General features: G+C 35.8%; 1 protein-coding gene across 4 annotated transcripts in view; it reads left to right on the top strand.

Moving 5' to 3' along the window:
* LOC145687684 (uncharacterized) overlaps positions 1-25,753 on the top strand; it is a 131,598-nt gene that overhangs the window by 69,254 nt on the left and 36,591 nt on the right. For all 4 annotated transcript variants that reach the window (XM_081761142.1, XM_081761140.1, XM_081761141.1 and 1 more), the window contains 4 exons: positions 6,769-6,819; positions 9,094-9,144; positions 16,256-16,291; positions 21,821-21,859. In XM_081761142.1, the coding sequence (XP_081617268.1) occupies positions 6,769-6,819; positions 9,094-9,144; positions 16,256-16,291; positions 21,821-21,859 (177 nt within the window). The remainder of the gene's footprint in view (positions 1-6,768; positions 6,820-9,093; positions 9,145-16,255; positions 16,292-21,820; positions 21,860-25,753) is intronic.

The raw sequence follows: 25,753 nt of genomic DNA, 5'->3' as shown, positions 1-25,753 counted from the left end.
GGATCTTGCATGAGTTCCACTTGGTAGTGGAAAGTGTTCTCCAAATGGACGTTCGACTATCTCAACATTCCTGCATTAACGCCATGTGCTAAATTGGAAGATTTTACTGAAGGATCCGAGGACAGCAACTGTGGTTTCCTCACCTGTAGACGTTTCCGGACGACCACTGCAATGTCTGATATTTAAAGAACACGTCTCCCGGAATCTACTGATGAGTTTGGCCACACCTTTGTAGGATATGGGCTCCCTTTCGGGTATAGTGAATTAAATGCCACCACACGCGAGCTGCGATTTCCACACATCAGGATGATCTCAATACGTTCCTAGGTCACCAGTACCATCGTAAAGTCACTGGAATCTGCAACGATAAAACTGGCCATAATTCATCAACAGTTAGTGATAGGAGGAAATGGACAGCAGCATTGCATTCCTGATGAAAAGCATGTACCGCATGTCTACCTTCCAATTTTTTTTAAAAAACAAAGTGATATTCAAAATGGCGTACTTCAAGATGGCAGTCGTGGTGGTCACATGCCTTGTTAGGTCCTCCCACCCCTACGCATCATCTATGACCAACGTGAACTTCTAGCCCAACAGACTTTTCTGTTACAGGACTGTCACCTGACTTTTGGCCCACCCTGTACATTACAAATATTCACAGTTTTTTATACATTTCATCAATTGTCGACTTTATTATTTTTATTTATTTATTTGCTAACAGACACCACGTACATCTCACACGCCATTTCACACTAGATAAAAATAATAAAATTACAAAAGAAAAAAAATCGGATAATATCGACCAGGGCCTGTATGCTAAGTACCATCCCGGCATTTGCCTGGTAGGACTGAGAGAAACACTGGAAATATCAGTCAGGATAGTTGGCCGCAAAATAAGAACCCACGGCGAACCTTTCGAATCCCAATCCAACGCGCTCCCAAGAGCACCACGGCGACTTGGTGCATTACTTTGCTGTTCGAGATTTAAATCAATTAGTTACGTTTTACAAATTCATAACTCCCACATACCTTGCAGTAACAAGATGTAATTTATATGACATTTACAATATGATATGTTATTCATGTATGCAAGTATAGAAGTTCGTACGAGCTATCAGAATTGTGCTGCAGTGTTGCCAACTTGTGTATTTTTTGTTGTTTTTGCTTTTCATTGGAATTTCCTTGTTAAATTACAACAAAAGTAAGTAGCTTACAGCTTTGTTATTACCCTGTTTGAAAGTCGGCAAGATGGTGTATCCAAGAACTGGTAGAGGTTCTCCTCTCTCCACTGTCTTATTGCCATAAAAGAAATGCTGAACTTTGTTACATTTTATTATTTCTTTTTCCTTTTTCTTTTTTTTTTCTTTTAAATGAATATATCATCCAAATTTTTGCTGGGAAACGAAACTTCTCCTGTTAGTACAAACTTTGCGTTTAGTTCTGTAAACCCCGTAAACTTCACTTTGATGCCGTTCATAATGAGAAAGTTGTGAGACACTGAAAACGTGCCGCGGGCAACATTGCTTATTTCGGCAAAGATTGGGTCTACGCACTGTGGTGCACATCTTATTATAACTTTGGTTTTATTTACAGGAATGCTTTAAAACTTGGCATTTTATCTCTTGATACTGTCCAGCTTGTGTGTACAACGTTTCATGTAAATCCATGGTGGTCACTGGGAAGGGGTGGTTGAACTGAGGATCTATGACTCTTGTTTATTTTTTCGAACCATTGGCGATCAGCCCTCCCGGTGGTTTAGATTCAAGTACAGTCGCCTTAGACAAAATATCAGATTATAGCTTTCAGCACGACGTTTAAGATGGGTAATAGACGTGGACATGGGAAATAGACGAATAAAGTATAAAATTCTAGTTCTGAAGTCTGCAAGAAACAGGTGTTGGGTAGGCTAAAGCGAAGTGAGAGGGTAATATTACGCAGAATTTTTTAAAGTTAAATATCACCAATCTTCATTGGATTAGCATGAATTCCATAACCGAAAGCTTTTTATACGGCAAAACCGCTTTACGCGCGAAAACACACGTGATGTTTAACGAGAAGATATCTGTATCTGTATGGAGCGAAAGATTCCTAAGAATTGAAATTGATGATGCAAGTACTCATGCTGAGATATCTTCAAACTTCGTATAACTCAATTAAGTTTTGGCAAGAACGACATATTTCATGATTAAGACCATGCAATTGTTTCCTGTAAGGAGTCACATGATCATATGGTACGAGGAAATTGTTGTTTGTTGAAGTTTTGCGTCCGCTTCCAGCATTGACGCTCTATAAGACTTGGATGGAATCCGAACCACTGTAATGCGTTCAAATACTCTTAGATCGGTAATCGAACTCAGAACCAGATGCAGCAAAGGCACGCACACTAACCACTAGAACAACATTGGTATGTTCGTATATGTAACTTAGGATGGGAAATATGGGTTAAATATTTCAACATGCACTATAAGGCTGCAACCCGCCAATAATAGAAGCTTTGCACGTTGCATAAAGTACGCATTTCTTAAAGACGCCTGACAGCATAGATAGCCATTTTGCACTAGTTTCGCGCTCACTTCTTTCAACTGGGCTCGCGCTCACTTCTCTCGACTGGGTTCGTGTTCATTTATTTCATTGGGGCTCGCGCTAACTTATTTCGTTGGGGCTCGGGCTCAGTTGTACTCTTGCTCAATAATTGATCCCGAGCCCGGTTAACTGCAGGTGCCGAACTCGCGAGTTTGGACACTTATGTCCCACAGATGCTGCACTTAAAGTGAAGATTTCAGCGTGAGGTATTGCAATACCAAATTTTGCTCGAAATAAGTGGAGTAGATTTGAATTTAGCGTTCCGTTCAACAGTGAGGCTATATGGAACGGAGACCTAAAGCTTAACCAAACGAGCTCTCACCGCGAATTAAACCAGAATCTTCCGCGGCAAAGGTGCATACACTAACCATGTAGTCAAAAGGGAGTTTTGATTCATTATGTTATATACTGATATTATGTCATGAAGTTGACATATTACAACTTTTGCACAAAACAGTATAATTATCACTGATTGATATTTATTTATTTGTCATATTTGGTGTCCGATGATTACATTAAGACATTGGTCAATCTTTTACAGAACAGTATATTGCCTGAACATGTACATTCTGGTAACTCAGCCAGTGCACATTTTGCGACACAGTGACAAAGATCTTTATCATCAAGATGGACTACGTGCACCAAAGGCACATGTACGCAGTGATGAAAATTTTCCGGAAAATTTTGAAACAGAAAATTTTCCGATTCATAAAAACATACACCACTTATTCCTACATCGTTGTTTAGCCGTGATGTGAGGTGGAAAATTTTCTTCTATATTTTTGCGGAAAATTTTCCGTTCTTAACAAATATCAGTGATCAAGTAACAATTCTTCAGTATTCATGGTTCAGACAATTTTCAGTACTATGTAGGAACAAGTTAAGCAATTTTTCATGATTCGAAATATTTTGTCTTGTATGGAAAAATTGAAGAACTATTTATGAGTCGGAAAACTTTCATCATTTTGAAGCAAAAAGTAAAACAACTTTTTGTGAATCGGAAAGTTTTATTGCTCTGTAGAAATCAATGAAAGGAACTTTCATGAATCGGAAAATTTTCATCACGATGTAGAAACAAGTGAAAACACTTTTCAAAAGCCGGACAGTTTTGGATATTATGTATAGTGATGTTAGGTGGAAATTTTTCCACTATATTTAACTGCTCATTGAGATATACAATTCCTGTAGAGGAAAATTAGACAGCAACAATTTATAATTTTCCAATTAGCTTTCGGGAACCAGGAAATTTTCTAATATTTCAAGTTGGGAAGTAAAAATTTACATAGTATTTCTGTGTGTGTGTGTGTGTGTGTGTGTGTGTGTAAAATGCCGGGAACATACATCGAGTTCGTAGAGAACAAATATCCCATTCCAATATTTAAAATGTAACAAGAAATTGAAAAGAAACCTTTGTGAATTTATCAATTTCAGAAACAGAAAATTCCACTACTTTTTTATATGTAGGCCTGCCTATGTAATGAAATAACTACATAAAAGTTCCTTATGAAGATTATTTTTGTAACAGAAAATAATCTTCATAATCTTCAGAAAATGATTTTATTGTGTTTAACACTCGTAAGTAATAATTTCAATATTGGAAGTTTGTATAATCAACATCTTAGAGCAGATATTTGTATTGTAAAACTACTATTATTATGTATAAAAATGTATTAGAAATAATGACGATTCGATAGAACAAGTATATATATATATATATATATATATATATATATATATATATATATATATATATATATATATATATATATATATATATATATATATATATATATATGAAAGAAATATGTTTTTAATTTTGTAAATTAAAACGCAGCGCTAATAGTGCTGCTTTTTATGTTTCTTTTATTATTTTATTGGAAGAACAACTACACAAATCAGCTTCCTTATTAGTTATATTTCACTTTCTCTTCTGAATGAATATATGAATAAATAAATGTTTATTTCCAGAAAATGGTCAGTATTTGCTTTCATGAGTTACTTAAACTCGAATTTTGGGTAGTCAAAAATTTACAGTAAGCACTTTATATTATATCTACTTATTTATAAATGTTGCAGTATGTAAATCTATAAAAGTAGTAAAGCTATGAGAAAACCGTCTTATGCGTATTAAACTGACGAAATCTAATATTGTAAGATCAAAGGAGGGTTCTGAGGGAAGAACTCATTGAAGTTTTGAAACATTCTTGAAATGAAGAATCGTTAGATTTTCACTTCATGAAACTTTTTAAGACAATATTTATTACCAATAAATTTTACGGCTAAACAACGATGTAGGAATAAGTGGAGTATCTTTTTATGAATCGGAAAATATTCATGACTTTTAATAAATTGAAATTTTAAATAATAGAATGGGATATTTGTACTCTACGAACTCCTGTTCTCTGCACTTTGCATACACACACACAGAGAGAGAGAGAGAGAGAGGAGTTGAATTGAGTTGATTTTGAGTTTTACGTTTCTTTCAGCAGCGAGATTATATAAGATGGGACCAACTGATTAACGTGAAATCCGAACTACATGAGCTCCCACTGGGAATCGAAGCCAGGTCTTCCATGCCGAAGGCGCATATGCTAACCGCTTAGCAACGAAGAAGCTCGCAGATGAAGAGAGAGAGAGAAACGCTGTGTAAAATTTTACTTCCCAACTTGAAATATTAAAAAAATTATCCGGTTCCCGAAAGCTAATTGGAAAATTATAATTTGTTGCTGACTAACTTTCCTCTACAGAAATTCAATTTTGTAGCTGAATGTTCAGTTAAATATAGTGGGCAATTTTCCACCTAACATCAATATACATAATATGCAAAATTGTCCGGCTTATGAAAAGTATTTTCCCCTTGTTTCTACATTGTGATAAAAAATTTCCGATCTATGAAAATTCCTTTCACTTGTTTCTACAGAGCAAAAAAAAATTCCGATTCACAAAAAGTTGTTTTGCTTTTTGCTTCAAAATGATGAAAATTTTTTGACTCATAAAATGTTCTTCAATTTTTCCATATAAGACAGAAAATATTTCGATTCATGAAAATTGTTTAATTTGTTCCTACATAGTACTGAAAATTGTCTGAGCCACGAAAATTTTCAGATTCTTTAAACGATTTTTCACTATTTAACATTTCTGTACATGAATTCAACCAATTTTATGATTGCTGAGGAATTGTTACTTGATTACTGATATTTTTTAGAAAGGAAAATTTTCCGAAAAATATTCGGAAATGGAAAATTTTCCGCGGAAAATTTTCCATCTCACATCACTACATGTACGTGAAATAAACCACCGGGAGGGCTGATAGCTAATGAGTCGAAAATAAAAAAAAATCATATAACAAAATCTATCGATAATATTTAACGTTCTGTTAGCAATTCAGTCGAACGCGAACGTGTTTCACAGATTGAGAACCGTTGATCTAGATAATAATAAATAATCCAGATAATAAATATCAATATTGAAAATTAAGAGTTTTTGCTTTAATAGGTTTAAAAGGTAATAACGTGTAACAACTTCGCCTACTATTCACTTTGATTATTCGATGAAGTCAAAGTGGATAGCTGATGAAACAGTTGCACATTCGTTCTTAAATAATACGTTATGTTTACCTCAGCGAGTAGTTTAATTAAATTTTTGCAGACAGCTATATGTCTTGTTAGCCTCGCAAGGTGAAACAATGTCAATTTCAAAATGGTCGCATAGATCCGCAAAAAAACGATTATTTGAAGCACTCTTAAATTGCAAGTAGTACATGTCACAAGATGTCATCATTGACTTACAGAACACCATGTCATATACATGTTACCAAAAGGAACCACCAAGTACTAACTCCAGCATGAGGTGTATTTTCTCATATGCATTGGTACATAACAATTACCACAGGTCTCGGATTACTATTTGCTAATATCAGGGTTTTTGGATACATACACTGTATAGTTAGGGTAATAAATTGTACTTTACACATGCACATAAGAAATGTTGATGATATTTACGAATAACATACGCACAGTATCTAACCTGTGCGGGAGAGGATAAGGAAAAAACTCGTAGAATGTCTAAGTTACAATATAGCAAAGACGAGTTTCAATTATTCTAAACACGTCATTATAGATTGCCTTATCAAATGAATTTCTGTCTCGAAAGCAAACTAATTTTCAATTTCTATTTTTTTTACAGATACCGTTTGCACTACCCCCACCACCACCCAGGGGAAGAGATGATCGTCAGGTAACAAAATAACTCTACGACTATAATTTTTAAAAAATGGAATTCAATGTTCAAAATCAAAAGTCTCACATTGTGTCCTGTCCTGCTCAAAGTCAGTACAATCGTGATTTGTATTATTGTTTCTAACAGTCTTGTTATTGCTGTTTGTTATGTACAATTCTCCAGTCACACATCTGTTAGTATTACTTTTTCTCTACGAAAGATTCATTTTCTTCGTAGTTCAAGTTCTTTCAAGTTTTAGTGATAGTAGCCCAATAGTTTATACTGATAAGCCCGTTTCAACGTTCAAGTTTCGTATTCATACAATTCAGACCGCAAAATTATTCTTCCACAGGGATGTTATAAAGTCCTTGCTATAAATGCTTATAACATTTTATTCTAAATAATGATGATTCAATCCATTGTCTCCCGCGTCAAAGGCACTTTTTCTAAGCATATAGCCATAAGGGAGTTCAGTTTAGCATAAACTTATGAACTTAGATATTTAAAGAGCTCTTATGTCACAGGATAAGTATATGTTATAAGCTTGCACGCATTCAAAGTGTATCATCGGGAGAAAGAGTTAAAAGAGGCCAAGGGCCAAATGATACTGATTTCCTGGTGATATAGTAAAATCGATACACCAAAATTCGATATGGATGATAAAACAGAGGGAGATAGCGGAAAACCTTCTTTCTTCCTTTGGAAGTGATGCTTGAGCTGGTGGACATAGCACTCACAAGGAACCATTCCGATTTGGTAAATTCAATTGCTGAAAATGATTGCTAGCACTGTATTCATCACCAAAAGAAGCAGAGAAAAGGAGAGTGTTTATTGGCAGACCGTATACAGGGTGGGAGATAAATGAGGGCAAAGTGTGTAGATAGAACATAGAAAATGTCTAGAAATGACATGTTAATTTTGAATTGAGTAGAGGGATTGAGGTCAAATGTTGGATATGAGAAATGCATATAGAGCTTCACTGAATAGGCGTAATATAAACAGTGTTTTAACTGCTAATTGTATGTAACTGGTTTTAAGAAGAGCCACCAGTGTTACAATCAGCACGTTTGTTAGAGGGGGTAATTAATATATTAGAACCCTGAATGGGACAGGTATCTGTGCAGGAGGCCATGGCATCATTCATCCAGTGGAACTACTACTCATTCCATTACACGTTGCAAACATTCTTTTTGATGTTCCAGGATTCGATTCTATATCTTTATACCCTCGTGCATACAACGTGCTCATGGACCATACTAAAGGGTATCTAGTTCCTCATTCACATCACCTTTACGACAGTATTGATACGTTGCCATAGTGTAGAACGCCTCCTGTTACAGGGGTCTCAAACTGTATTGACCACTATTGATTTCAATAGACGGTGTGCGTTAAGAGCCATATGACACATAACCCCTTTCCCATATATCCCTCTTGCGCTAAGTCAAACATGGCGGCTTTTCAGATGTCCCACATGATTCACATTACGCCTATTCATTGGACCTCTATATGCATTATCCATATCCAACATTTGACCTCAATCCCTCTACTCGTTTCAAAATTAACATGACATTACTAGACATTTTCTACGTTCTACCTTCGCACTTTGCCCCCATTTATCCCCCAACCCTGTATAGCAGTAAACATCATCTTTTTCTCTGTTTGTTTTGGTTCTCAATCCACACTGCTATCAATCATTCTCAGCAATTGAATTCACCAAATCGGAATGTTCCCTTGTCAGGGATTTGAGTATCACTGACTAAAGAAATTAATTAATATGGCAACGAGAGAGCGAGAGAGGGACAGCGTCTCTTCTTAAGAAAGCGAGTATATTTATAACATTTAAATCTTTGGATTTAAGGATACTAAGTTTGACAACTGGAGCTTTCTCTTTAAAGAATATATCTATCGTGTACTTGTTCAACTTCTGCTTCAGTTCTATAGTGGGTTGGTAGCAAAATATTGGCTACAGTAAAGCACAAAAATCAATTCATTTTGATTCAGGATTTTTACACTACTCGTAGTACATAAATCCACATTCTCAAGTACGAGAAAATGGTTTTGCATGGTGTCGACTTTGGGAAAACCAATACAGAGCCAAATTTGAGAACGTTTGTTTCCGTAAATATACCGTCTTGGGCTGTGGAAAGTGGTTTACCATAGTATCGAGCTTAAGCTTAAGGGTTGTCATGAAAAGATAATGAATATTAATTACTAACTATATATAAACAAAGTAATGTATGTGTCATAATACTTCTGAAATCACTCTATTTCTGCATTTCTTTTTATATACAGGGACCATTCGTACAGGGAACAACAATGATCATGCGTGGACTTCATTTTGTGGTAAGTAACTGCTTACATGATTTTTAAAATCTGAAGAATCAGGGGAAGCAGGGGCTGGTTGGCGAACTTTTCATTCTTTATTTTTTCATAAGCAGATAATGCACTGTATTGCAATGTAATGGATGTGTACTGACAAACCAATGTTTCCTCTAATAAATTTAAATTTTAGTTTTGTTTTGTTGCTTACAGTTTTCGAGAAATAAATTTTTCTTTCTTTTAAAAGAAAAATTTCTTTCTTTCATTCTAGCTTGGTTGTCATGACATTGAAAGCTATAAGATTATCAAATCACATCAGTTTTAATAGGATTTGATGTAGACTAATTCTTCCTAGTTTCAAAATGTAATTAAAATAACTGGACTATCAAGAAACAGTTTATTTCCTGCTGTTCGCAAAGTAGCTAAGAGAAACTAAGATATGTTTTTGCTGAATTATCAAGAAACTCAGTTTATTTCCCACTTTACACAAAGAAAGAAAAATCAATAGCTGGGCCTATATTTTTGTAACAAAAGAGCACATAAAAATATTCTTCATCCTGAGAGTTAGGCCTATTCAGAAAATTCAGATTCCGAAATCCAGTCTTATCTCGGCTTCTAAATTTTGACAGTAATCCAATACGTGCATGCTATTCTATAACATTGAAGTAAAAGATTGATAGAACTGTAAACAACATAACAATAAAACAAACAATGTGACAATAAAAGTAAAATAAAATAAAATTCCACACGGGGTTGGTCGCCAATCAACCCCAAATGCTATACGCCAAATAACCAAAAGCCCATGTTGTGCAACAAAGTTGTAATTACTCAGGCATTTACGTTTTATTGCTTGAATATCCATAAAAATAAAGTTCAGATCTAACTAATATTATAATACTTACCTCTATACTACAGGTAGTGACGATTCTGTGATGTAATGGAGAACTTAAAAAAATACTTCAGACTGGCAAAAACACTCTTTATCTAATAGACGCCATAATCCGCAAGTTACAAATTCAATATGAAGGTGGCAGCTACATCCATAGGTCGCTCTGTTATGACAGCAGCAACAGCTCATTGTGTTAGTTAATGAAGGAATTATATGCATTACGTCAACCAGCCCCTGCTGCCAACCAGCCCCAGTCTCTCCTAATAATGGAAAAACAAAAGCTTCGTATTAAATTATGGTTAATTCCAAACCAATTCAAATTTTAGGTCCACACCTCCTCGTCTTTTCTACCATCCAAATATCTTTTCTCAACTTATTATTATTATTGTTATTATTATTATTATTATTATTATTATTATTATTATTATTATTATTATTATTATTATTATTATTATTATTATTATTATTATTATTATTATTATTACTTAGCTTTGAGTTTGTTTAATCTTGATATTTTCTTCTAACTTTCTTATCCTTACAATTCAACTAGAAAAATTGAGTCGGTGAATGGAAATAAAATGAACATTTCACAGTACCTTACATTTGGAAAACGAAAAACAAAACTGATTACCGGAAATATAGCTGCTTATACAAAAATATATGTATATATATTTAGAGCCGGATTTAGAGGAGGTGCACCGGTGCGCGTTCAACCCCCCTGCTTTGTAAACATACACTATCAAAAATGACAAGCTAGCAGTAAAAATAGGAACACCCTACGAAACGTTCTGCCATGATGTTTCTGTTTGCGCCTTAAAAGAAAGCAGAGCTTTGTAAAAGCAATAGTTTTAAGTCGATTTTCTGAAGGTTGAAGGAAAAGGATTCACCAACCAAAACAATATAAGGTTTTCAAGTAGGAAAGAAAACAGAAGGCAGGAGGAGAGAACATTGTTTCCTGAATACCACTTGCGACCCTCTTTAAAATACTCCCCCCCCCCCCGTTCTATGCATCAGCGTTGTCAGGGGGTGAGGGGTAAAGAATATTGTCACTTGGAAGAGTTTCAGTGTGATTGGTTATTTTGGTAGTTATTGGTGCACCCCCTCAGAAAATCCTGGATCCGACTTATATAAACTTAATAAGATTGGATATTTAGTTATAAAGAAATTCCTAACCTGATTCTTCTATACTTTTGGAATATTCTTCGTTATTTCACTCATCGACTCACTTATGTTTTTATAAATTTTCAATTTTAATTAACTTCAGTTCTAGCAGAATAATGTGTGCGTATATTTATGGAATTGTCATGTAATCACACTACTAATTCTTAAAGTTATTCATTTCCTATATACTATTATTATACGGTTTGCAAACGACATGGCACTTGTTGAAGAATCGGAAAAGAAAATCAATAAGATGTTAGGAGATTTGAGAAACAGTTGTGAAGAATATGGGATGAAAATAAATAATAGGAAAAAGCCATGGTGATTGGAACGAAACAGTCGGCGTCAAATATAGAAGTAGGAGGGAGAAAACTAGAACAGGTGACTACTTTTCGATACCTGGGTAGTATTATTAGTAATGATATGAAATGTGAACGTGAAATAAAATCAAGGATAGGAACGGTTAAAGAAGTCTTTAGGAGGAAGAAAAAACAATTTTTTGGCATCTTGAATAAAGAGTTTAGAAAAAGGCTCAAAATGTTTCGTGTAGAGTATTGCTCTGTATGGGTCAGAAATGTGGACATTGCACAAAAATGATTAAAAATGAGAGGAAGCCTTTGGAATGTGGATGTGGAGAAGAATGGAGAGAACTAGCTGGGACAAACGGAAAATAAATGAGAGTGTCTTAGAAATGGTGGGGGAGAAGAGAATAATTTTAGACATTATTAAGAAGAGGAAGATAAACTGGTTGAGACATTGGCTGAGAAGGAAGTGTATCAGGAGGGACGTTGTAGAGGGTATGGTGACAGGAAAGAGGAGAGGGCGAAGGAGGCTACAATTAATGTACGATATCAAAACAGAAAAGTCATACGCGAAAACGAAGATGTTAGCGGAAGACCATGGAGCATGGAAGCTTCTCAGTTGCAGCAAGTGGCCCGCCAACACCGGCAGAATACCTATGATGATGATGATGATGGTGATGATATAGTATTATAATGAACTATAATGTTTTGTTAAAAATATTTTTGAGGAGGAGTATCTTCGTGCATTTCTTTATTTTATATAGACGTTAGACCACTCTTTAAATTTCGAGAGGGGTGCAAAGAGTAACCTCTTAACTTTTGGAAATTACAAATAAATAAATAAATTAATTAATTAATTAATAATAAGAGTAATAATAATAATAATAATAGTAATAATAATAATAATAATAATAAATTTGGTAGAAATGTGAAGGACAAATGTATGTATCTCGAAAAGTTTAAGTGATCTATTTTACTAACTTGAATGGGTGAAACATACCTAAAAGTTTAAATTTGGGAGGTGGTTGTGCTAATTTATCCTCTATTATGAAGCTTTATTATAGCATATGGTTCCACGGATGGGTCTATTCTCTTTCATGTGATACATGTACTATGTTGCACTCTTCTCAAGTTTCTGAAGCAGCGTTCCTCCGCAAATTTTTGAATTGTCAGGAAAATGGTAATGTTGTTTAAGACTTGGGTACATATTTCTGTAAATTTCTGAGGCCATCTTATCTTCTTCGATAGGTAAAACATTGCCAAAAATATACATTATTAATACATTATATATACATGTAAAGAAACTTTTATCATTATGTAAACAAACCGTGGTTCATGATAACTTTGATAATGTGAACCCATTGATCTATGAGTATACTTAAAAGTTAAAACTTCTAAACATATATAATGCCCAATGTATCCCATTGAAAAATATTTGGAACCACACTTTCGGTAGAATATTACCTATAATTAGGAGAAACGTTTGACATGATGAGGATTGTTCTGATGTCACATTCACTCGTATTTCTTGTCTTTAGTATTTGAAGGCTAACTTATTTTGAATGTATGTTTCAAATACGTTTCTATGAATGTTTATAACAGGAAATTTGTGATACTGATATGTTCTTGTAATCTGATATATGTAAAAATAAGTTCAGAATGTCAGCAACTTATCCAAGTTTTGAACTTACAACGTGATAGATGTATTGGTAATTATTACCACTCATACCTATATAACGCATTATATAGTATGTATGAAAAGGAAAAAAAAAAAGAAAAAAGTCATGTTTTCGTAAGCACGTAACCACCACCTACAGAATATGTCATTTTCTGTTCACAGATTATATATATATATATATATATATAACCAAAACACGGCAACGTAGGACAGATGCAACAAAAGGTCATCACCCTTCAGAGAATTAAACTATTTACTTGATGCTATTGAATCGTTCAAAAGATATGTATAATTTTAGAATTCAATTAGGATAAATACAACTCATTTATAGTTACAAGATTTTAACCTATATCGCTCTGTTATTCGTGGAACTCATAGCAAAAGAATAAATAATAGAATGCACAGTTGTCAACATAACACGAACTTCACTTTATTAAACAAATTTTCACGGGCCAAGAAGTAATAGGGGTTGCAGAAATACCTGGAAATATTATAAATTTGGAATGATTTCATCATACTGAAACACATTGATATTATGGACAGAATCTCGTGTCAATTGCCAATGAATATAATATTGGCGTAGAATTATTTGTATTGATCACTGCCAAAATCATTTTACACAATGTATAGTATAAAAATCTGCAGTGATGGTTAATACCTAATTTATGAATATGTCATAAGCAACCCTAACTGGCGCTCAGCAACTAAACAGCGATCAACTTTGTGAATAAAATTGAAGTTTTGGTCAGCAACCTACATACTTCCAGGCAGTTTGGCCGGAGCGAATTTACATGACAATCAGATGTCAAACTTTCCCAGAACCAGAGATGTTATAAGCCAAAACAATAGTGTGATCTTATCAACCTCTTTCGAATAATAGAGAGCACTTTATCATGGAACAACCTCTACCCCCAGAATCTTCAAGGATCTTCTCTCATATCCCAATAGTGAACATTTCAGTGTAATGCCGACGGAAGGTGCAGATTTTAATCACTAATCCTCCATTTTAATGTTAATTTTGTTTGCCTCAATTGAGTCTTTCATATTTTCATTTGTCATAGCCATGTTCAATAGATATGAAGAGTTCAGGGGGAAAAGGGGGATGTCCATTTTTACTAATTTTTCAGGAAACGATTTTTGAAGTTCAAAATATTTTATTTCCTAAACTAATCGTGGAAAATGCTTCAAATTTAATTTACAAGTTCTTTATTATATTAAAAACTAACTTGCAAAATCTTATTATCAACACATATTATTATAAGTAAAAGAATACAAAAAAATGATATGAGGTTAATTTGTATGTGGAAAGAGGGTTCTATTGCAGGCAAAATAATGGAAAAAAAGAGACGATTGTTTTTTTTTTTTAAATTATAAACGATATTATTAAAAAAATAGATTGTATTCATCCTTTGTCGTTTTTATTCGCCTTTACTCCGCTAATTACTTTTTGGGAGTTCCATATAGAAGGTTTGAGCATTTGGAGTGCATAAGACCTACAAAGCTTGCAGATCCTGCTATTTTTCTTCCGAAAGAGGTAACTTACCTTATATATATATATATATATATATATATATATATATATATATATATATATAATATGTAACAATATTATATAATTACATTGTTAATACATTAATTATTCTTCAGTCTTGTTCAAAGCACAATTAGTAAAATAAAAACATTTTAAGATTTCACCACAATCAACAGCACCATCAAGAAGATTGTAAAAGCTGCCACTCCTAGAACACACATCATTTTCCGACTTCTTTTCTGATGTTTCTCTGCTTTCTGCAGCTGCTGAAGTCCTTCTTGTACCTGCACTTGGACTTGTTCTATGTTGTAGTCTATTCGATCTAATACAGTTCCCGGTATTAGCCATGACTTCCAACAATGTATATTTATCCAAACTGAATTCAAAACATTCTTCATGAACATAGTCAAAGTGGTTGTCAGCCTCCTCGGATATGTCTCCTTCCGTCTTATTGTGTGTTATAGAAGAAAAATCTCGTCCAGTTCTTTACCAGGAGGTAATGTGCCTAAGATCGATGACACATTCCCGCGCTGGATGGCGATGCTGATACGTTGGAAAAGGAATGCAGTAGCTCGGGGGTCACCAGTTTTGATTGCTATTCGATGACCAACTTCATTAATTAAATTAAATCCTTCGTGACCCCAAGACCCACTGGTTTCTATTGCTACTGTTACAAACCAATATTTGTCCAATAGGTTTGAGTATTTTAGTCTTTTGTCTGATTCTCTGTGAGCGGCGACGAGACCTGCCTGAATTGAAGAATGGGGTAAGTTGGAAGGAGCAAACGTATCGGAACATGTGAAATCCCAGACTAGTGCTTTTCCATTTTTCCACGGTACCAAGGTCATGCCATCAGGCCTTTTACCATCAGAGCATATAAAAGAGGGAAAGATCTTATAAATCTCACCAATAATTATCGTGTTGATCATATTTTATAGCATTTATTCAAACTGTTCTCAACCAATTAAACCTAGTACTTTAATGTACAATGAAAATTTTGGAAATATACTTTCAACCTCGAATCAGTATCTAGTATGGGAGAGTGAGCAAAAAGAACAAGTGAGGTACAAAGGTTCATTAACTTTGAATGAGGTACAGAGATTGATAGTCAACGTCGTATAAACGACTATCTGACATTGCTTACATAAAAATGTAAAGTTTGCCCAAAAATGGACATCTCCCTTTTTCCTCTGTAAGTGATGATTATATCCCCTTTTTCCATTTATTTAAACGGCTAACCGTAAACATTTTCCCTCTTTTTGATATATTAAATGAAACTACTCAATGTGCTCTACAAGATGGCATTCCAAATTTCGCCCAAAAATGGACATCCCCCTTTTTCCCCGTGGACTCTTCATATATTCTACTCACTAAGTGCGTGACACATATTAAGTACTCATTCTTGAACATTAAGAATGCATCATACATTGCGTCTTTGGGTCGAGTTTGGTTGTGTGAGGATTTCTTTCCACTCTGTATTATTAGACATTTCGATCTCACTATCACAAAAGTGTCCTTCAAAATTTCTAAATTTAATACAATTCTATACCAAAGTTCTTTTTTTTTATTTTCAGTTTCCTCCAATGTTCTCGCAGGTGACTATTCCACAGGTAAGGAAATGACGATATGTTATGATTAAAAGTATAATTTGTATTAAATAATTATATATTGATAAAATTAAGCAATTGTGTGTGATTATCACTTTTGTATGTATATATATCACTACTCTACATTCCTTCACGGTTTTCACTAAAATATTTATCTAATTCAAAGCTTAGAAATCAAACACTATATTACAAATGGAATACTTTTTAGCAGGCAGACTACGTTTTTCAATTTCAAATACACAGGTGGTTGCATTTAAGGATACTCACTAGAAATTTACAGATCTGTCCAATGTTATTACACAGAATGAAAGTGATAGCAGGTGGTAATGATCGTATTATGGCGTTCAAGCAACATTCCAAACATACCGTACAGAATTTCAAAATAAATACTAATCACTTTAAAGCGCATGTAAAAACTCCAAGCGGCTGTACAAACAACTGTTTGGACAGATATACTGCTGGAATATGGAATACAGGAAAGTAACCTTAACTCGGAAACCATGGTTGGTGCTTTCACGGTCCCATTCATATTTCCCATAAATGATAGCCAGAGCTGAGTGGGATTCCCCTCTCATATCATAACGCAAGGTATGGTGAAATACATACATGTCCATTCACTACCGTTACTGTGTCCGATATTGAAATGACTATATTTGCTGAATACCTCTAGCCTCCATTTTCGTCGCCTCTGCATCTCGACTTGCATCTCAACTTGGTCAAAGATGTTATCAACGATGAGGAAGTATCATAAGAAATCATGCAAGAAATTTGTGAGAATGTAGATTTCCTTCAAACAATTGCTCGTATCGTGTAAATATCCTCTCATGAGGGACCACGAGGCTCAGACTATAATTGTGGTCGGTATTCTGCCTGATCGGGCGTCATGGACAGTCATTTTGTTCAGCCCTCTCTATAAACCGCGGAGCACAGAACTGGCATAACTGAAGTAGGAACCCTTTGTCTTCCATTGTGCACACCACCGATAAACCACTGAAATGTCCGTACTGACGCGTAGGTTATTTTCCGTAACAACTATTTGGCACTTGGCTGCCCTCTATACGGTCATGAAGGGAAGCATAGTGTCTCAGTGGTAGAGCGCTTACCTCTGGTACATGGGATTCCTGCTTCGATGCTCGGCCAAGTAAGTTTGTGGTGGACAACATCGTGTCCGTGGGTTTTCTCGGGGTACTCCCACTTTCTCATTCCACTAATTCTTCCATCATCACTCATTTGCTTTAATTATTGTTTTCTTAGTTTAACAGGCATAAATTGCAACGTTAAACTGAAAGACTTGATTTTTTTCATACAGTCATACACGAAACCATTTTATTCTCTAACAAAAAATGAAATGAAATGAAATCTTTGATTTTTATTCCCGCGGTTATGCCGGTTAGGTTAAAGGAGACGGTGATGATGAGTAATGAATGAAATGGTGGAATGAAGAAGGTGGGAGGAAACGGGAGAACCCCGAGAAAACCCACGCACACGGTGTTTGTCCACCACAAAGTTCATTTGGCGGGGGCTGGGATCGAACCCAGGATATTCTATAACAAATTATTCACTGACGTTATTCTGCCACGCATACTCTACTCGTCGTATTGCTCAAAGGACTTCAAACTATTATCATAATGTCTTCTACAGATACTACATTCAGGCTGTTACTTATTATAGTTGGTGTACTGTGACCTTTAAACTATAATTAACATCAATTATACAGAATCAAATTATGTGTTGCAAATTTCGTTCGAATCATACAATGTATACGAGGTAGATGTTAGCTATGAAGTTCGAAAAGGCGAATACCAAATAGAAATGTGCGTTACCCTGCTCAAAGTTGGGGTGCACAGATAAGGTTGGAGATAGGACTGACAACAGCGCGAATGAATAATGTGCTAGTCATAGTCGCTTGGTTGATGACAAGAATCAAAATGGAATACGCTGCTGAAGTCGTCTGCTGTGAATTTTACTGGGCGCAGCCATATTGGTTACAAACAATCTGTTGCTAAGGTGGTTGCTAAGTCAGTTTCAATGGCGTTGTATGCAGTGGCGGATCCAGGGGGCGATCGGGGCGATTGCCCCCCCCCCCTTCCAGAACAGGAAACATTTTTTTTTTTATTTTATATATAAATAAAACCCATCCCAGAGTTTGGAGTTCTTGAAAGTAGCTCTAAGTAGCAGTATTACAACCCACCGCCCCTCCCCAGAAGTACGTCCTGGATCCACCCCTCGTTGTATATGGCAGCTGTGAGTCTTGTGAAAGACGAACTTAAAATTATGTATTAAAAAAAACGACATTTTTCACGAATAGCAGTGAATATATTTACTTTATACGTATAGGAAGGCTATATTTATAATAATATGAAACAAAATCACTCTACATTTTAATTCCTTCAATCGCCAATAACTTGCCTTACAGCAAGCGATCGCCCCTTAATAATAACTTTAGATTGAGTTTAATCAAAATTATTGAAAATGTTTATGCTATATACTTCTGTCATATTGTTTGTTTAGCTTCAGTGAAAGTGTTTAATATGGAAGAAACTTTATTTTTATAAAATTAGTGATCAGATATTCGGAACAAAGGAGTAGGCTTCAGCGCAAGAATAACCAATGTATTTTAAAGGATACAATTACGAATACTACTAGTAATCAGTACAAGTGAATTTGTATATCAATTTCTTAGTAACCATGGCACATTTTTTAACGTTGTTTCTATGTTCTCCCTCTACATAAATAATTTTCTTGCACAGAGCTCTTTTCGTAGATTAGACATAAATTTAAAAAAATATCCCGTATTTTTCATGCGTACTTAGCGTAGATCGATAGGATGGAGCAATTATAGTTTATGTCAAACGAAATGAGACAAATTAACAAGTTCGGTTTAAATTTTACTATGTTGCCTGTACTATACTCTTACCAACATTCATATGCGGTAAGGTGCGGTAAGGTACGGTTAGGTTAGCTTGTGTTTACTTAAATGCGGTTGTCTTACATATATGTGTAACGCCGATTTACCAATTTTAAAATCATCCATTGCCTGCAAATCTAAATTGTATTAAGAATTTCAAATTTTTACACATATATGTAACCACAAAGGTAAAATTGTTATCGAACTTACGCTGGTGAGGATCGGAAAGAGGGGAGGCAAGCGAGTATCACACTCCATGCTGGGACAGGCACTGTTCGAAGATTATAGTATGCCTTTAAACGCGTAATTCAATTAGCAGTTTACTTAGAAACGATTTTACAGTGTTCTGAGTATTAATATATATTAAACAGCGAAATTGGCCTAAACATGTCACAAACAAACAAACAAACAAACAAGAGAGCTTTGGTAAAAATATGTGTATTTTAATTTATATCTTTCAGAATATGCAAGGAGAGAAAGTGTTCTTTAAAAAAGATTGAGATATATCTGTTCGCCCAATAAGTAATTAATCATTATATCGCTTGTTTTAATGTGGCTTTGGTTTTGTTTCTCTTTAATATATTATATGGTACAATATTTCTAATTTCATTCTTGGGGGGAAAAAACATTGCATGTACCTCTTAAACTGTTACGGTTATATCCAAAAACGAAACAAATCATTTTCATAGGCGAGTACCGTGTAAACTTCATATAACCCGCTCAAAGCTGGTTTGTTTGTAACCAGCTAGCTGAACAAGAAGCAGAAATGACGTTTACTTCACCAGCTTATAGCGATCTTATTGAAACCGCACCAAATTTCAGTTTTGAGTGTTCCGAACAATTGGTCTAGCGTCCTCCAAAAACATCTGCACCTCCGCTCCTTTCATGGAGCCAGTCCTCTCCTGAGTGGGCATATAAGTCACAAATAAATTTCTTAAAAATGCACAAGAATAACTTTGAGATAGAATTCAACCGATAAGGCTAGATTTTGGAGACATATGTAACATTTTCCATGTCAACTAGCTTTGTCTTTTTATTAGGGGTGGCACAAAAACAGGTTTTTCGGTTTTCAGTTTTTAGGAAAACCAAAACCGGTTTTTGAAACTTTCCAAAAAAAACTGTTTCGGTTTTCTCCAGATACCGGTTATCGATTTTCTCCAAAACCGGTTTGGTTTATCACCGTATTCGGTTTCGGTTTTCTTCAAAACCGGTTCCGGTTTTTCTAAAATTTGTTCTATTTCTATCAGAATAGTGTTTCGGAAACCGATTCTATCTCAACAGAAATAATTTTTTGTTTTCCAAAAGTTTTAACCGAAACTAGTTTCAGGGCTCCGCGTAGCGTAGTCGTTAACGTACTCGCCTTCGATGCGAGCGGTCCCGGGTTCGATTCCTGGTTGGGTCACTGGGTCGAAAATGTGTAACACACTTTTTCAGGCCAGCCACCCTGAATGAGGTTTTCCTGGGTTTTCCTCATTCACACAAGGCAAATGCCTGGGCGGTACCTAACTTATAGGTCCCAAGCCGCTTCCTTCCTTCCTCAATCCTTTCTTCCTCCCCTTTCCCCGGATTGTGTGGTCGCCGAGGGACGCTATCCTTCAAATCGTGACGGGCTAAATGGCCTTAGATGCCGAAAGCCCACAAATCTAAAGCCTAAAAACCTCGGTGAAAGCTGAACCTATTTTGAAGAAAACAGAAACGAAACGCTGAAAAATCAAACCGCTTTTTTTGGAGAAAACCGAAATGTTGGTTTTTGGATTTCGTTTTTTTCTAGAAACCGGTTTCCGGCTTTTATAAAAACCGGTTATGTCCATCCCTACTTTTTATCGACTTGAATTCGGTTAATATCTCGATGAACAAAGCAATACTTTGTTCAAAAGGTTATAACGTGTAACTGTACCGTTTACTCCGAACAGTATTTGTTGAAGTCAAAGATGATAGCTGATAACACGGTTACACATTATTCTTTTTTAATAAAAGGTTATGTTTAGCTCAGCGAGTAGTTTAATTAAATTTTTTCAGACATCTATATGTCTCGCCATTAGTTTATCCTTGCAAGGAGTAACAATGTCAGTTCCACAAATGGTCACATAGATCCGCAAACAACCATTATTTTAAGCACTGTTAAATTGTACTACCACATACCACAAGATGGCATCATTGACTTACAGAATACCATGTCATACATGTTACTAAAAGGTTTCACCAAGTACGAACTCCTGCATGATGTATATTTTCTTCTATAACTGGTACGCTTCACTTCCTGTACTCTCCTCTGGTACATAACAATAACCACAGACTTCGGATTCCTATTTGCTTATATCAAGGCTTTTGGGTAGATACATTGTATACTTACGGTAATAATGTGTACTTTACACACATGAAATGATGGTGATATAGACGAATGCCATATGTACATTGCATGGTAATATACAGTATCTAACCTGTACAAGAGAGGCTAAGGAAGGAACTTTCGTAGAATGTTTAAATTCCAATATAGCAGACAAGCTTCAACTTTCCTAAACACGTCATTATAGATCGCTTGTATCGAATGAATTTTTGTCTCTTAATACTTTCGAAAGCAAACTAATTTTCAATTTATCTCTCTTTTTTTTATTTTTTTACAGATTCCGTTCGAACCACCCAGGGGAAAAGATGATCGTCAGGTAACAAAATAACTCTACGCCTATAATTTTAAAAAATGAATTCAATATTCAAAATCAGAAGATTTACATTGTATCCTGTCCTGTGAGAAGCCAGTACAATCTGATTTGTATTATTACTTCTACAAATCTATTCATTCTCAAGTTCTTTCAAGTTTTAGTAGCCGAATAGTTTATATTGATAAGCGCGTTTCGACTTTCAACATTCGTATTCATATAATTCAGACCGCAAAATTATCCTTCTATAGGTTTTCATCTTTCGTTAACTTTAATGCTAGCAGAATAAAATGTATGTGTCTGCGTAGTAGTATCATGAAATCACACAACTGATTACTGAAGTTATTCATCTTTTCTGTACTATTTATAATTGATTGCAATATTTCCGTAGTTCCTATAAACAATTTATTAAGTTGGTAGCTGTTATTGTAATCGATTTTTTTTCCAAATCAAGAAAAGAAAAAGAATTCTCGGATTAGCATTTTCCTGAGCAATGACATGTGTAATAGATGCTTTAAATGTTTATATACACTATGTGATCAAAAGTATCCGGACACTTGGCTGAAAATGACTTACAAGTTCGTGACGCCCTCCATCGGTACTGCTGGAATTCAATATGGTGTTGGCCCACCCTTAGCCTTGACGACAGCTTCCACTCTCGCATGCATACTTTCAGTCAGGTGCTGGAAGGTTTCTTGGAGAATGGTAGGCCATTCTTCACAGAGTGCTGAACTGAGGAGAGGTATCGATGTAGATCGGTGAGGCCTGGCACGAAGTCGGCGTTCCAAGACATCCCGAACGTGTTCTATAGGATTCAAGTCAGGACTCTGTGCAGGCCAGTCCATTACAGGGATGTTATGGTCATGTAACAACTACGCCACAGGTCGTACAGTACGAACAGGTGCTAGATCGTGTTGAAAGATGCAATGGCCATCCCCAAATTGCTCTTCAACAGTGGGAAGCAAGAAGGTGCTTAAAACATCAATGTAGGCCTGCGCTGTGAGAGTGTCACACAAAACAACAAGGAGTGCAAGCCCCCTCCAAGAAAAACACAACCACACCATCATAACACCACCACCTCCGAAATTTACTGTTGGCATTACACACGCAGACAGATGACGTTCACCGGGCATTTGCCATACCCACACCCTGCCATCGGATCGCCACATTGTGTGCTGTGATTCGTCATTTCACACAATGTTTTTCCACTGTTCAATCTTCCAATGTTTACGCTCCTTACACCAAGCGAGGCCTCGTTCGGCATTTACCTGCATGATGTGTGGCTTATGAGCAGCCGCTCGACCATGAAATCCAAGTTTTCTCAGCTCACGCCTAACTGTCATAGTACTTGGAGTGGATCCTGATGCAGTTTGGAATTCCTGTGTGATGGTCTGCATAGATGTCTGCCTATTACACTTTACGACCTTCTTCAACTGTCGGCGGTCTCTGTCAGTCAACAGACGAAGTCGGCCTGTACGTTTTTGTGCTGTACATGTCCCTTCACGTTTCCACTTCACTATCACATCAGACACAGTGGACCTAGGGATGTTTAGGGGTGTGGAAATCTCGCGTACAGACTTCTGACACAAGTGACACGCAATCACCTGATCACGTTTGAAGTCCGTCAGTTCCGCAGAGCGCCCCATTCTGCTTTCTCACGATGTCTAATGACTACTGAGGTCGCTGATAATGAGTACCTGGCAGTAGGTGGCAGCACAATACACCTAATATGAAAAACGTATGTTTTTTAGAGTGTCCGGATACTTTTGATAACATAGTGTATATCTTTCTGGTGGCTAAATATTTGGAGTTTTTGTGCCATTGGATGAGAGACCTGCTTTCGATTTCGGTGAAAATACAAATTTCTGTCAGGTTAGGAAATGATTTTCCATGATCAGACGTGAACTTCGTTGGCTTTTCTTCTACGTTAGGGCTTCTTTTTGACTCCAGTTCTGACGTTGTTTCCATTCGCACGCTAGTTATAAACCGCGTGCGAAGATATGGTGAACACTCAGCTCTGATACACCAGCAAATCGGGGAATTTCATTTATTGTATGAACACCCAAACACACTGGACCCCATTTGTCACTTTATCACATGCTTCATTTAACTTATACAGACAAACTGTTTCCATGTAACCAACACTCACTTTATCCATTCATCAGTGATGGTGGATCATTTAGTTACGTGTTACCAGTATAACTCCAATTATACCGAAACAAACTGTAAGAGGAAGTGACTTTTTTCTTGGTGTAATTAGGTTCTTACCAAAGTTTGGTTTATCTTATCCCTTCAAGCCAATGTTTAAGTTCTTACTTCACTACCCTACTAGTGGTATTTAAATAATACCCTGCTATTAAAATTTTTAACGCTTCGATTTAAAGTAGGGACCGCGGTGGCTCAATTGTAGAGCGTTCACCTTTTCTGCTTGGGGTCCCGGGTTCGATCCCAGCCTCCGCCAAGTGAACTTTGTGGTGGACAAACACCGTGTGCTAGGATTTCCTCGGGGTTTCCAGTTTCCTCCCACTTTCTTCATTCCACCATTTCATTCATTACTCATCATCACCGTCTCCTTTAACCTAACCAGCATAATCGTGGGACGTAAAACTCAAAGATTTCATTTCATTTTCGATTTAAAATACAAAGAGAATATCATAAGTGGCAGAGCAATGCCATTTTTTTAAAGACTGCATTAGAGTAAGCATTTTCAAAATCCCGCCCATAGCGTAGGCAATAAGTGTCGAGTCCGTACTCGGGCTCCCAATATTAAGGGTTAAAGATAACAGTCAACCCTTGATAACTTTTTCACACTACTCGAAATAGGTTACAAGTCAAAAGTTAGATCATGTCTTAGAATTCAAGAAAACATTCTCAAGGTCTTTATTCCTAAGCACTGGACTTTGCGCTTATCCAATCGATCCATTCAATTGTAATAGTAAGTACGTATTACCAGAAGGAAGTAATGATTCCAAATCTGTACAAGGGAGATTATAAAATCTGGATCCAGAGAACGAGGTGCCTATTAATGGCTATATTATTCGAAATTTTGGCCTACTTCCAACGGAAAGTATCTGATGACAGTATTTCATCTCCTTTCTATCCTCTAATGTCATCAAGCACAAAGTAAAACTTCATAATAAAGATTTAATTTCATTTATATTCTTGACTAAAAAAATGTTGATTAAACATTTTTAGAATTACTCATAAAAATGCCAGAATAGGTTATTTGAGAGAAATTAAAATAAAAGTTAATCAAAGGAAAACGATAGTAATGTATTGCAATAAGGAACCCACAATATAAGTAAAATAGCCTTTGGCTAGCTGGGGGCTCCACCGCCAGACCCCCACGTTTGCCTACGGCCTCGGGTCTCTTATGTATCACACTTTGCATCAAGAGTGAATTTCGTGCATTTGCTCTTAACATTTTCTGAATTTGGCCCAGCTGGGGGTTTGCCCCCTGACCCCCGATTTCTACCAAATTTCAAGTTTGTTTTCGTTATTTCAACTATCTAAAACTAAGATTTTGTATCCCAAGAAAACGCCCATTTAAATAACAAGGGAATTTCTCCATTCCCCCTATAGATCCTTTAAAAACTAAAAATATTCACTTTTGGTAATTTTCATTTTCGGTGATTTGCTTAGATAACGCTAACAAAAACACACAAGCATACCGAATTTCAAGATTTTTTTTTTAATTCCAAGTATCTAAAACATGATATTATAAGGTAAAAAAGACCCATTTAAATAGCATGGGGAATTTCTTCATCCAACCTTTAGACCCCCTTAAACTTAAAAATATTCACTTTTGGCAATTTTTCTGTGGGTTAGTCCTGAAAAGTTACAACCATGCCAAATTTCAACTTTCCACGTCAAACGAAGTACCCATTATTTAATGTCGGT

This window comes from Thermobia domestica, chromosome 6 (genome assembly GCF_964235325.1).
Source record: "Thermobia domestica chromosome 6, izTheDome1.hap1.1, whole genome shotgun sequence".
Taxonomy (NCBI): domain Eukaryota; kingdom Metazoa; phylum Arthropoda; class Insecta; order Zygentoma; family Lepismatidae; genus Thermobia; species Thermobia domestica.
The sequence above is the reverse complement of the archived record's forward strand: the minus strand, read 5'-3'. Positions and strand labels throughout refer to the sequence as shown.